This window comes from Trypanosoma theileri (genome assembly GCF_002087225.1).
Source record: "Trypanosoma theileri isolate Edinburgh chromosome Unknown TM35_Tth_13_V1, whole genome shotgun sequence".
Classification (NCBI taxonomy): domain Eukaryota; phylum Euglenozoa; class Kinetoplastea; order Trypanosomatida; family Trypanosomatidae; genus Trypanosoma; species Trypanosoma theileri.
Genome location: NW_021639855.1, coordinates 549,646 through 564,074, shown reverse-complemented (window position 1 = coordinate 564,074; position 14,429 = coordinate 549,646). Strand labels below are relative to the sequence as shown.

General features: G+C 42.0%; 6 protein-coding genes across 6 annotated transcripts; all 6 read right to left on the bottom strand.

Moving 5' to 3' along the window:
* Window positions 1-432: 432 nt before the first annotated feature.
* Window positions 433-786, bottom strand: TM35_000133240 (uncharacterized protein; the record flags this gene model as incomplete). Its single annotated transcript, XM_029025540.1, has 1 exon — window positions 433-786. One exon carries the CDS (start codon window positions 784-786, stop codon window positions 433-435), a length of 354 nt encoding a protein of 117 aa, XP_028883386.1.
* An 858-nt stretch (window positions 787-1,644) lies between these two features.
* TM35_000133230 (trans-sialidase) lies at window positions 1,645-3,903 on the bottom strand (the record flags this gene model as incomplete). Its single annotated transcript, XM_029025539.1, has 1 exon — window positions 1,645-3,903. The coding sequence occupies one exon, from the start codon at window positions 3,901-3,903 to the stop codon at window positions 1,645-1,647; it is 2,259 nt and encodes a 752-aa protein (XP_028883385.1).
* A 2,105-nt stretch (window positions 3,904-6,008) lies between these two features.
* On the bottom strand, window positions 6,009-8,396 carry TM35_000133220 (trans-sialidase; the record flags this gene model as incomplete). The annotated part of the gene is made up of 1 exon (XM_029025538.1): window positions 6,009-8,396. The coding sequence occupies one exon, from the start codon at window positions 8,394-8,396 to the stop codon at window positions 6,009-6,011; it is 2,388 nt and encodes a 795-aa protein (XP_028883384.1).
* Window positions 8,397-9,363: 967 nt separating this feature from the next.
* On the bottom strand, window positions 9,364-9,675 carry TM35_000133210 (uncharacterized protein; the record flags this gene model as incomplete). Its single annotated transcript, XM_029025537.1, has 1 exon — window positions 9,364-9,675. The coding sequence occupies one exon, from the start codon at window positions 9,673-9,675 to the stop codon at window positions 9,364-9,366; it is 312 nt and encodes a 103-aa protein (XP_028883383.1).
* Window positions 9,676-11,509: 1,834 nt separating this feature from the next.
* On the bottom strand, window positions 11,510-13,555 carry TM35_000133200 (dispersed gene family protein 1 (DGF-1); the record flags this gene model as incomplete). The annotated part of the gene is made up of 1 exon (XM_029025536.1): window positions 11,510-13,555. One exon carries the CDS (start codon window positions 13,553-13,555, stop codon window positions 11,510-11,512), a length of 2,046 nt encoding a protein of 681 aa, XP_028883382.1.
* A 105-nt stretch (window positions 13,556-13,660) lies between these two features.
* TM35_000133190 (uncharacterized protein) lies at window positions 13,661-14,035 on the bottom strand (the record flags this gene model as incomplete). The annotated part of the gene is made up of 1 exon (XM_029025535.1): window positions 13,661-14,035. One exon carries the CDS (start codon window positions 14,033-14,035, stop codon window positions 13,661-13,663), a length of 375 nt encoding a protein of 124 aa, XP_028883381.1.
* Between the last annotated feature and the right edge of the window lie 394 nt (window positions 14,036-14,429).

Sequence of the window (14,429 nt, the reverse complement as noted above, 5' to 3'; positions counted from 1 at the left end):
TGGTGAAGTTGTTCGTCACTGGAATAGAACCTTCCCACTTGAGGAGTGTTCACAATGACAAGACTCATATCCACTGAAAAAGCTCCACGATCAGGCACAAATGAAATGAGATTTGTTCCCTCCACAAGAGAAGCTGGCCATCCAGGAGTGAGTCTTCCTTCAGGAGAGTAATACCCAACCTTAAGAGTCAAGGTACTCAGAACATTGGCATTCTCCACCTCGCAGTGTTGTGTTGTTTGACTGGGGGAGACTACCATATTAGGAAAGCAACCGGTAATGGTTGTCAAAATACCATTTGTGCCAGCAGCTGCAGCATAGCAGAGAAATACGTTTAGTATGGGCAGCAGTAGCCATAACAAAAAAAAAAACCCTATTGGACCTTCTCATGCCCACCAGAAGAATGCAGCACCACTGCGCATCACTCCCTATTACTTATCTCATTCCCCATGCAAACACACCCCCACACCATACCCACACACTCACAAACGGCAGAATACCCACTGCACAAAACAGTCTTCTCCTCAAAGTGGCAATGAGAGCCAGAGAAAGAATCTGCCATACACAGTATTCCAAATCAGCCGCAAGAAAATAATTACAAAACCAGTCAAACAACACCGTCAAGAGTAAATACAGGGAATGATGGCACACCATGATAGGGTATAATCGGGGCAGTTCAAGTAGAGAAGCATATGGGACTCTGTACTCCACTCTCCCATTCCCCAACCAGTCCTCAGTGTTCACCAAATGTATACCGTGGTACACACAACACTCTGTGGACCTCTCCATAATGAGCCAGCTCCTGCGGAGAAAACAGCAATCAAAATAAACCCCCCTAATCCATATAAATGTTCATGTACAGTGTCTATTCAACTATTTTGAATCAGTGTACATAATGGAGGAAAGAATAAAAAAAAGGAAGAAAAAAAAAGCACATGCCAACAAAGGCACCAAGTAACGAAAACAGATTATTAGGACATCATAACAACGATACATCCATGGACCACATTCTCCCTGGGGAAAAGAAAAAACATCCAAACTGATGATATTACCCCAATAAAGAAACGATTAGACCAAATCCCATAGTGAACCCCCACAAAAACACACACACACACACACAGATACATAGAAACTGAATAGTAATTAAAAAAAAAAACAATCCCACAGTGAAAACCCCACACACACAAAAAAGGAACACAATTAAAAAAAAAAAAACACACACTATAGATTGCTTGCAAAAAAAAAAAAAATCTTTTTTCACCACACAAGAAAAAAATGTATTTTTAATATCATACCATTAACTCCTGTGCATACATCATTCTCACCCAGTGTGACCCTCAATGTGCTTGCTTACTCCTTTGTTACATTCACACTCTGCAAAAAGTGAGGTCGAGAAATCAAGCATCGTGTGTGGGCAAACAAAGTAGCGTTAGGAGTTAATTCCTGGACTCCAGAGATTGTAGCAAACAGTTAATTTTCCAAAAAAGAAAGAAAAAAAAAGAATTCCATGGTGCAGAGCACTAGGAAAAACAGCAAGAAAAAAAAAACAATTAAAAAGAAAAGAGTCCACACTATGGACAGCAATTATTATTTTATTGATGAAGAGAAGCCCAATTAGAAATTATATTCACGTGATTGCACACACATTTATGGGAAAACTGTTGCAAGAGCCCACAATACCAGCAGAAGCATTGGTAACACAGATTCATAGATACGAACAGTGCCATCAATACTTTTATTTTTGTGGGCATTAACATTATTGTTGATCATTGATTGAGTTGTATTCTGCAAAAGGTCTTGCTGCATCGTGTTCGTACTGGAATCCGGCACGGTGGTTTCTGTGGACGTTTTATTTTCGGTAGTATTTACTTCTTGCTGTGTTTTTTCTGGTGGTATTTCCACTACCGGAGCAGGCTGTTGATTCTCTTGACTTTCTGGTTGAGACTCAGGTTGAACGGTAGCAGAAGCATTAGTTGTTTCCATTTGTGTCGGAGTGTCAATGTCTTGTGGTGTTTCTGTGTTTTGCACTTGCGAGGATTTATCGTTTGTTCCTTCCTGTATCTCTTCTGCATCACTAGGTGAAAACGAAATATTCATCCTGCTCCTGAGCAGCGCAGCAATCTCTTCTTTACTCAGCACGCGGTTGTACAGCATAACGTCTTTCACTGATATATGAGAGCCTTCGACAGACTCACCGTCCCAACCAAAGTAAAAGTGAGAAATTTTCACAACTTCCTCGATGTTTAAGTTGGTTCCCACATGTAGCCGAGTACTGTTGATATACACAGAGCCCGTACCGTTCTTGAATGTCAATACCAGAGAAGATTCATTATCCACTTCCCATGTACCTGTTGACTTACTTTTGGTTCCCCTGTTTGTGGCGCTCCACGTTTTATCGTTGTTGTACGACACTCCCAGAAGAATACTGTGCTTGTTGTTGTCCCACATTCTTACACCCAACAAAGGACTGCTGTCATTCTTTGGTACCTTGTGGATAGTCACCGTCGCCACAAGAGTAAAAGCATAGTTTGTAAAGTGATACTGCCTCGCCAGTACATTTATACTCACAGGCCATATTGCTCCTGAACCAGGACCCATGAACTTCAAGCCATTAGTAACCTTCATTACTGTACCAATTAAAACGGCATTCACGCCGAGGTATTCATCCCTCCATTTATCACCATCAATGTTTCCAGACAAATAGCCCACCAGTCCAGTAGTGGGAATACGACACTCAGAAGAAGCACAATTTTCATCAGTGCAGCAACGACTCTCAGTGAGAGTCTGGTCTTGTTCAGTCCACTTTTTCACCACACTTTTGATCCTCTCCATAGCTGTCGAAAGATCCACGAAAAGAACCTGGGGGTTACCTTCCCTTTCAAGAATCAAATACCGAAAGTACAGTTCGCCATTCTTGAACAATAGGGTGCTTGTTGCCGCATTCGGATCTGTAGCTATGAAGCCAACATAATAAATGTGTGTGTTATCAGTAAGCCACAGATGGAGTTGCTTCTTTTCTCCAGACACCACAGACTGTGTAAAAAGAATGACACTCTTATTATCAATCGTTGCCGTAATAAAATTGTTTTGACTTCCACGCTCAGTAGTTGGTTTGTTAGTAGTTACAGTGGAGGTGGCCCACACACGAGAGAGTGTACTGATAGACTCTTTCCAATTCTTTCCCAAATCGGTGGACTCGTACACTCTGTAATAGCCACTGGTATGCTGCGTAATCATCATTAACTTATCATTTTCCCACTCCATAACAGTAGGATTATAAGTACCTTCGTCAGTCAAACCACCAACGTTCCACTGTTTATCATGGGGCCTGTAATACAAAACTGTCGAAAAGACTTTGTTATCCTCCGTAACAAATTGCACAGGAAACAGAAGTGTATTGTTTTTTGTTGTTAAAATTTTTGAGATAGTGTCAGCAGGAAATCGCACAACCGATGCTGTTCCCTCCATAAAAGGATATGCAATATTGAAAGTAGTGTAAGTGAACGAATTCTTTTCAATTACACCATTAAGAGTGTTCATCCACACGATGTGAAGAACAGAATTTTCTTGACTTGGAGGGTTGTTGCTTTCCACAAGAGCATACATAGCACGAAACCATCTACCAAATCCATAGTGCCTGACAAAAGGATTGTATTCATAGGAGTGAAAGCGGAACAAATCTCTATTGGTGTTCCACCACGCATTTTCACCCACCCCGTTCGCTGGTGTTAATAATTCGATGGAGTCAGGTTGGGATCCATTCCGCGGATACAAATTAGCACCGTTAATTGCCACCAGCTGCCCATTCTCTAACTCCAAAATATGAGAACCATTAAATGTACGGAGTAAGGTTGTCTTTTCTTGCGGTTCCTCTCCTTGTGCATATCCACTGATGCAGCCCAGCATCAAGAGGAACAATACAACAAACAGAGAGTGGGTCATGTTGTATTTCATGGTTGGTCTTATTTCTTTCCTCTCTCTCTGTTCCTCAGCCTTTCTTTCCTTACTTCCTGTCTTTTCCTCAGGTTAAAGAGGTTACTGAATACTTGTAGTGAATGCCAAGAAGTGACTGTGTTTGTATGTGTTGCGGCTGGTGATTACTTTCAAAGACTTCAACTACAAAGTAGCGTTTGTCGCTTAATCTAGTCCATCAGAATATATGGAAATGGTTAAGGAAAAAAAAAAAGAAACCAAAAAGAATTGTGTAATGAAAAAGAAGAGAAGGAGAAATACATTCACCGTGATCAAGTCTAAACACGTTACTGAAGAAACAACGTAAACACAATGCTTAAATACAGTAAATCTCACTAAAAAAAATAGTATATTATTCAGAAAAAGGATATGCAATCATGCCTTTAATTTTTTTATATTGGCTTCTGTACATTTACACATCGTATACGGTTCATACAAGTTTCTCTCCACCCATTTTCTCTGAGCCGCATAAAAGCTGAAGTTCCCACAACTCAAGTATCGTATGTGTGAGAAGCAATTTGTTTTTTAAAAACCAACAAGAAAACCACAACGCTAGAGAGACGAAAGCGCATAGAAGAAAACAAAAGCAATCATCATCTTTAACTGGAATAAGTACACATAATAAAGTAATATTAGTAGTAAAAACCCATCATCCATCTGCTCAACAAGACACCAACAACGTGTCCAAATTTTTTTTTTCAGAGCATTGTCATTTATTCTCTACAGGTACAGTTAACGGTTATCCAATTAATTTTCACTACCACAATTTGTTCCGAAAACTATTAATTTGCAAAGAAATAATAAAAGCTCTGGCGTCGCTTAGGTAATGCAGCAAAACAATGAGGCAATGCACACATCAGCCCATCCATAGATTGCGTCCATGCACACACACACAAGTACGCACATGCAAGTACAATCAGAATACGGCAGGCAGCCGTTAGGAGAATACCCATGTGAAGAAGAGGAATATTACAACAGCAGAGATGTATCCCTAACCAACACCATTGGCTCTCACTCTCCATTACTTATTCCATTCCCAATGGAAAGGAAACAACACACACAAACGAAGCAGTATATACAGTCAAACAACACCGTCAAGAGTAAATACAGGGAATGATGGCACACCATGATAGGGTACAATCGGGGCAGTTCAAGTAGAGAAGCATATGGGACTCTGTACTCCACTCTCCCATTCCCCAACCAGTCATCAGTGTTCACCAAATGTATACCGTGGTACACACAACACTCTGTGGACCTCTCCATAATGAGCCAGCTCCTGCGGAGAAAACAGCAATCAAAATAAACCCCCTAATCCATATAAATGTTCATGTACAGTGTCTATTCAACTATTTTGAATCAGTGTACATAATGGAGGAAAGAATAAAAAAAAGGAAGAAAAAAAAAGCACATGCCAACAAACACACCAAGTAATGAAAGTATATTATTAGGACATCATAACAACGATACATCCATGGGCACCATTCTCCCTGATGAAAAGAAAAAAACATCCATACTCATGATATTACCCCAATAAAGAAATTATTAGAACAATCCCTACAGTAAAAAAACCCCACACACACAGTAAAACAGAAGTGAAAGAAGCATATACACACAGATTGATTGCAAACAAAAAAAAAAAAAACTTTTTCCACCACACAAGGAAAAAAAAAATGTATATTTAATATCATCCCATTAATTCCTGTGCTTACATCATTTTCACCCAGTGCGGTCCTCAATGTGCTCGATTATTCCTCTGTTACATTCACACTCTGCAAAAGGTGAGGTCGAGAAATCAAGCATCGTGTGAGGGCAAACAAAGGGACGTTGGGAGTTAATTCCTGGACTTCAGAGATTGTAGCAAACAGTTAATTTTCCCCAAAAAAAGAGAAAAAAAGGAATTCCATGGTGCTGAACCCAAGGAACAGCCGCAAGAAAAAAAACAATTAAAAAGAAAAGGGACCACACTATGGACAGCAATTTTTATTTACTGATGCAACCAAGCCCAATCGGAAATCATATTCACGTCGTTGCACATACATTTATAGGAGAATTGTTGCAAGAGCCCACAACCCCACCACAAGCATTGGCAATCCATATCCATATACACGAGCAGTGCCATCAATAGTGTTTTGGGGATGGGTATTATTATCATGGATGTTGGGCAGAGTTGTCTTCGACGAAGAGTGTTTCTGCATATTATTTTCAGATGCATCTTCAGTTTTCGGTGTCTCAGCAGATCTTCTTCTTCGGCCTCCCTGTCTCCGAAGTGGATCAGCCGTCTGCGAATTCGCTTGTCTTTCATTGAACCTATACTCTCTGGAACTGGTTGACTGAGGTCTTGAAGGACTGTGGATAACAGGGCTCTGGGAAGAATCTGTCATACTTGCCTGCTCTGAAATTTCCTTTTTGGCATCTGCAACAACAATACTCATATTGTTCTCGACCAGTGCATTAATTTCCCTGCGAAGTAGTACGCGGTTGTACAGCATAACATTTTTTATTGTTACGTGAATATTGTCTCCACCCCAATTCTCTGAACCAAAGTAGAAGTGTGATACCTCTTCTTCCCCTTCCATTTCGGCGTAATATGGTGCACTTAAACGAATACCGTTGATATACACAATAGCCTTACCGTCTTTTAATGTCAATATCACTGAATACGCCTTGTTCACTTCCCATTTGCCTGTTGGACCACTTGATTCGTCCCTGTTTATTGTGCTCCACGTATTGTCTTTATTGAACGACAAACCAAAAAGAATTCTTTTTTTGGATTTATTCATTTTTACACCCAACAAAGGACTGTTTTCCTTCTTTGGTACCTCATGGATAGTCACAGTCGCCGCAAGAGTAAAGGCGTAGTTTGTAAAGTAATACTGCTTCGCCAGTCCATCTGTGTTCACAGGCCACTTTGCCCCTGCACCAATTCCCTTTAACGTTAGTCCGTTGGGATTCTTCTCTGGGACGCCACTTACAGAAGCACTCACGCCGAGGTATTCATCATTCCATTTCCCTTCATCGATATTTCCAGACAGATAGCCCACCAACCCAATAGTGGGAACAGGATACTTACACTGACGAGATGAAATACCACTGTTATCAGCGCAGCAACGACTCTCAGAGAGAGTCTGGTCTAGTTCAGTCCACTTGTTTAACACCCTCTTAATCTCCTCCATTGAAGTCGTAAGATCCACAAAAATAACTTTATGTTGATCACCTCCTTCAACAGTCTCATACAGAGAGTAGAGTTTGTTATCCTTGAACAATAAAGTGCTTCTCTTCACTTTTTTATTCTCAACTATCATGCCAACGTGATAAATACGTGTGTTATCAGTCACCCACAGATAGAGTTTCTTCCTATATTCAGATCCCACGGACTGCAGAAAAAGAATGACACGCTTCCCATCAATAGTTGCAGTAATAAAATTGTTTTGACTTCCACGCTCAGTAGCTACAGTGGAGGTGGACCACACACGGGAGAGTGTACTGGTAGACTCTGTCCATGTCTTTCCCAAATCAGTGGACTCGTACACTCTGTAATGGCCGCTGGTATGATGAGCAATCATCATCAAATTACCATTTTTCCACTCGAGAACAGCAGGATTATAAGTACCTTCTTCAGTCAAACTACTAACGTTCCAATTATCATCTTCGAACTTGTCAACCATAACTGTTGAAATGATTTTCTTATCAGTCGTAACAAATTGGACAGGAAACACAAAACCATAATTTGTCATTCTCAAAATTGGTGTAATCTCGTCAACAAGGAATCGCACAACCATTTCGTTTCCTTTCGTAAAAGGAAATGCAATATTGGAAGCAAAGTAACTCAATGAATACTTTCCGTTTTCATCATTACCAGTATACATGCGCACAGTGCGAAGAGTAGAATTTTTAGTATTGATTTCCGTACCCTGTGATTGGGAACGATATTGGCTTTGAAGGTTGTTGCTTTCCACAAGAACAAACACACTCCGATGGTTATCATACATTTTATGTTTCTCTAGCTCTTGCGCGTATGGGAATGAATAAATACCGAACCTCTTTTCCTGGGTTTCCCCCCAATTTTTTCCATTGTCACTGCTCTCTTGTGTCAAAAAATCGATGAATTCACTCTTGTTTGTAGATTTCTGGTACATGGCAGTAGCAGCAGTGTCAATTGCCACCAGTTTCCCATTCCCCAACCAAAGATAAGAACCTTGAAAATTGCGGGGTGAGGTTACTTCAGAGCCAGTAAAAGATGATAGTGGTGATAGTTTTTCATGTCCCACATCTACTTTCACTTCCTGAGCGGAGTTCTTTACTTGAAACAGTTCCTTGTCATTTCCAATTGTCCTGGTTGTCCTTTCTTTAAAACGACTCCCTTGTGCATATCCACTGATGCAGCCCAGCAAAAAAAGGAACAATAAAACAAACAGAGGGCGGGTCATGTTGTACTTCATAGTTGGTATTCTTTCCTCTCTCTGTTCCTCAGTCCTTCTTTCCTTCCTTCCTTACTGTCTTCTCGTCAGAAAAAAAAGAGGTTACTGATTACTTGTAGTGAATGCCAAGAAGCACTTGTGTCTGGATGTGTTGCGGTTGGTAACTACTTTCAAAGCTTTCAAATACGAAGAAGTGATTGTAGCTTATTTTAGTTAATCAGAATATGTGAAAATGGTTAAGGAAAAAAAGAAACCCAAAGGAATTGTGTAATCAAAGAAGAGAAATAGAAATACATTCACCGTGATCAAGTCTAAACATGACACTGAAGAAACAACGTAAACACAATGCTCAAATACAGTAAATCTCACTAAAAAGAGGTAAAACACAAAATAAAAATATAAAAAAAACTGTTTTTAAGTATCTTTGTAACCAATTAACTTAACACAAATCCACCAAAAAATAGTATATTATCCACAACAAAGATTTGCAAACATGTTTTTAGTACTTTTATGGGCTTCTGTACACTTACACATCGTACATGGTTCATACAAGTTTCTCTCCGCTTGCTTTCTCTGAGCCGTATAAAAGCCGAAGTTCACACAACTCAAGTATCGTATGTGAGAGAAGCAATTTGAAAAAAAAAAATCCAACAAGAAAACCACAACGCTAGAGAGACTAAAGCACATAGAAGAAAATAAAAGCAGTCACTTTTAACTTGTACACATAGTAAAATAATAGTAGTAAAAACCCGGCATCCATCTGAGAAACAGGTTGAAAACAGAACCACAAAAGAAGAAAAAGTTTTAGAGCTTCCAAAACGAAAAGACCCCGTGAGGATTGAGTTTGGCTGCTCTGCACTGAGAGGTTCAAAAGAACACACACACACAAAAAGATTCTCTTTCCAACCATCACACACACACACACACACACACAAAGGCACTAGACCCAGATAAACCTATCCCGCTGCTCCTTCTATCATGTACCCAGCAACAAACAGTTCCAATAACACAACATCAGGAAAGGAAGAGTGGGCTGCTCCGTTTGTGTGGAAATCCCCTGCGGCATCGTAGCTACAACAACAGCTGCGCAAATGCTATCCATGAGCAGCACAGTCGCCCGCTCCCTCATACAAGAAGAATAAACGCTTAAGAGTAGAAAACCGTAAAGAAGGCATTCAATGACTACAGTGCGCCCAACACTTACGCCGGGACCGACGTGCTTCGAGCAGATATACATTATAAGCATGATGGCTGCAAAAACACCACCAGCTGCTCGGAATGAGACCATTTATAATTTCAAATGTGAAGAATACGACATGAGGTACAAATCCCAAGTAGGATTGTTCCAATAATGTCCAACACAAACACAACACAGGCAAACATAGAAAACATTCCAGTTCAGCAGAGTTATCTCGAAATTCCCAAAAAAAAAAAAACAACGGAAAGAGGTTCAATATCCTCACTATCGCCCTCCTTTTATTTCGAAAGCAATCCCAAAATACTCACATTGGGAAATTCCACGATAAGAGTACAAAAAATGGCAGCTTCATCTCCATGGTTCAACCACAGTATATGCAAGGAAATCCTGGGGCATATTCTTACTTACCCCACCCTCTATGAGCTTCGTAAAAAGGTTCAGCTTTGAAGGAGTGAAAATACCTGAACCGCAGTTTTGCATGCATCTACCCAGTTATTTTTATTTTTTTTTTTTGTAAACCACCTCCCTCCAGTTATGCACTGGTATAAGACCACAATACAGCTAAAGAGAAAACGTCCATTGATTCTATTCAATCCATCTGCTTCGGCTTTCTTTTAGACTTTTGACCTAACGAAATAGGATAGAAGAACCTACAGAAAATATAACAACTCTCCGGAGATCATAGCTTTGGATTTGGCTCTTCTGTGTGGGTGCTAGATTCAAAGCTCTACACTATAAAACAAAGGAGAAGGGGATGAGAGTTAATGTGCAACAGTCTTGCATTAAGCTACACGTACAGAGCAAGAATGCATACCCAGTTTTTTAAAAAAAGAAAAACAAACGGAAACACAAATACATGATCCCATGAGAAACCTGATGCCACACATACATGTCAAGCATAAACTCCAAGAATCAAAAAGAAAAAATAGGCATTGATCATTTTCGTTTACCATCCCTGCCAAACTCCTCTAGAAAGCTCAACAAACACACAAAAAAAAAATACAAGAAAAAACAGAAAAAGAAAACATTGATTTCCACAGTAAATATTCCTTTTTTTTAAAAAAGAAAAGAAAATAAGACACAGAAATGATTGTCTACCATAAATGGTTTTAAAACCAAAAAGGAGACTCAATTATTGTGTGCCATAATAGCTTTTACATTTGCAATATATCATAGAAAAAATTGATAAATCTTAATATAGGTACAGTAATCTTGACAGAAACAAATCTTTTAATTGCCAGAGTCACAACAACCAATGTGGGTGAGAGAATTTATTAGAGTACTTTTATTCAAACATGTGCCATGTACTTTTTTGGCACCCAGAGTGTTCCATCAGATAAGAAATAGCTTTAAAAAGAAAAAGAAAACAGTATCCATAAAAATAAAAAAAGAAACGGCTTAACTAAGATATCTTCCACCTTATTTTCACATTATTGAAAGGCGAAAAAAAGAAAAAAAAAACGTAGAGCATTTTTTATTTTCGTTATATTCATTATTGTCTCTATTTGCATATGTTATTAAAATCAAATATTGCTGTGAGTCCAAAATGACTCTTCATTGTCTATTATTCAGTACATAATAGCGAAAAGAAGATGTTCAAATCGCTTCTAACCCGCTTTGTGCGTAGAGTAGTAAGAGATGATTCGGGGGAGAAGTCTCAAAAAGATTACCCCCCCTCCAACAAACTCCACTAGGAGAAATTGAAAACTATGATATTCTCCTTCTCATTGTTGTTGTTGGTTACAAGACAACACGAAAGCTTAGAGCATTTAATTTGCAAAAATGTCCAAGGATGTGTATGTAAAATATATTATTGTTTCAAGTTAAAAGGTTGCATGTGGAAGTTGCAGTTCCACATTTGGAGAAAGAATATCTTTCACTCATATAGTCAGTGTGGTTATATTTAAGAGAAGGTAGGGAAATACTACATATCATCATCAGCCAACTCTTCTCCTTCAGCCTCAGGACATGTAACAAACATATTGCTGCTGCGCCGTATTCGATTTGGTACACGTCGGCGCATACGGGATCTGGGCCTTTCCACGACGATTTCACCTGGAACGTCAGAGTTCGCTGATGTAGTCCCGGCATCAAGAGGTTTCTCTTCAAAATCTTTTATATCAAGATCGGTGGCATCAACCGTTGGCTTGTCATCTTTGTTTAGCGCCGTATACTGTGGACTTGTTGTATTGTTACTACTGCTCATTAATGGGTTCTCTTTATCCATCTTCCCTTCTTCGTTTTCAGTCTCTAGACCGCGATCACTGTCCACATCGACGTCCGTGTCGCGCCATTGGTGACGCTCGTAAATCCATACTACGATACACCAAACCCCGATTACAAGAAGTACGATGATCAGAAGTATAAAAAAGGCTACAAAAGCCCACAAGGAACGATTACTTGGTGATATAGCATTTGCACCATTGATTAAGCACAGCACCGCCAGAAGCACGAAACTCACCGTGTACATCACCGTCAGGAACGCAGAACGCATCATGTTCATGAAACCCAACACCGCCGCACCTGCAAACAGCACCGCCGCCATGCAGAAGTACGGAATGTGACATTTGTCTACCGGCGGCTGCACAGCAGTAATCAATCCCACAACGCAGAGCACCACCAATCGGAACACACACCAGTACGCATAACTGCCCTTCATATTTGTAAACATGCTCCCAAACATCTGCACCTGCGCCGGCGGACACCAGTACCCAACGGGATACAGCCATCGCACATACACCGGTTTCTTTGAGAACTTCCAGTACTTTGTGAAACTCGCATCGGTGTAGTGTGCAATGAAGTAGTAGGTGGCAACAGGAAAGGCCACACCGTATAGCGCGCCAATCACCCCGATAACGTAGTGCTGTGGATGCGCATCAGGCATTGCCAGCATGGAGATAGAGCCCACAAAGATACCAAGGTGCATTAGGTACGCCACGAGGTACGTCAAGCTTGGGAAACGCATCGCCGCCCATGCGCTTATCGTATCCACACCTCGCCACCGCTCAAATACCACCGTCAGTCCGTAATGCACGCATCCAAACACCAGGGCAATCAACGCGTTACCCACCACCATCCACAGTGGACCAAGACTGGCAAACACAGATAAAAAGTATGGTAGCGCCACGGAACTGTCACGCACATAATCCGGTGCACATGACATAAGTGCAAACGCACCGAGTGTCTGTATATCAAGGATCGATCCAAGGCCACCAGCAACAAAGAGTCCAACGGTCAACAGAGCAGCGGCAATGCCAGCAAAGACAGCGAATTCACTATTCACCTCAGACTGTTCCGCAACAAAAGGCACCTCTAAGGTGAGGGTAACAGTTGGTGTCGGTATGGTCAGCGTTAGCGTGGAGGTCAGCGTCTCCGTAGACGTCTGCGTCAGCGTCCTCGTGGACGTCAGGGTCATTGTGGGCGTCAGCGTCTCCGTGGACGTCTGCGTCAGTGTCCTCGTGGACGTCAAGGTCAGTGTGGGCGTCAGCGTCAGGCTGTGTGACTGCGTCAGCGTCGCTGTGTTGGTGAATGTCGGCTTCGGCTGCAGTTTATTACAGCCATCCGGGTGTGGCATGAACACTGGAAGACAGCCACGCTCATACACTCCTCTCACACAGATACACTCGCATGTCTCCAACACCTCCCTTGTCATGATGGAAAAGCAATTCACATCAATACCACACGCCCCACACTCCAGGGTACGCGTCACACCCGTGATACCAACAGACTCATAGTCACTCGGGAACAATGGTTCCCCGTTGAGACTCAGGCACCCAACCACAAACTTGCTCCCAGCGCTCCCCAGCGTGACAGCTCCGTCCATCACGGCGGAACCACCACCGCTGTTATTGTATAGTGTAAGCGTGCTCTTTACGAATTCCGCACTGGATGGGCTTGATGGCAGCGACAGAAGTTTGACTGGGAATTTGTTACCCTGTAGCGACAGCCACGAGCCGGACACAAATGACATCATCCCTTGCAGCGTCAACAGTGCTCCATCACTCAGTGTTCCCGTGTTGTCCTCAATAACCACAGCAGACCCACTTACTGCTACACCCGTGNCGCCACGGAACTTTCACGCTCGTGCTCCGACGCACAGGACATCTTCGCAAACGCACCGAGTGTCTGTATCTCCAGAATCGAGCCGAGTCCACCAGCAACAAAGAGTCCAACGGTAAACAGAGCACCGGCAATGCCAGAAAAGGCAGCGGAATTCACTATTCACCTCAGACTGTTCCGCAACAAAAGGCTCATCTAAGGTGAGGGTAACAGTTGGTGTCGGTATGGTCAGCGTTAGCGTGGGCGTCAGCGTCGCTGTGTTGGTGAATGTCGGCTTCGGCTGCAGTTTATTACAGCCATCCGGGTGTGGCATGAACACTGGCAGACAGCCACGCTCATACACCCCTCTTACACAGATACACTCGCATGTCTCCAACACCTCCCTTGTCATGACGGCAAAGCAATTCACTTCAATACCACACGCCCCACACTCCAGGGTGCGCGTCAAACCTGTGATACCAACAGACTCATAGTCACTCGGCAACAATGGTTCACCGTTATGCGTCAGGCACCCCACCAAAAACTTGCTCCCAGCGCGACAGCTCCGTTCATTACCTCGGCCCCGCTGCCTCTGTTCCCGTACAGTGTGAGCGTGCTCTTCACGAAGTCCGCACTGGATGGGTATGATGGCAGTGACAGAAGTTTGACTGGGAATTTGTTACCCTGTAGCGACAGCCACGAGCCGGACACAAATGACATCATCCCTTGCAGCGTCAACAGTGCTCCATCACTCAGTGTTCCCTTGTTGTCCTCAATAACCACAGCAGACCCACTTACTGCTACAC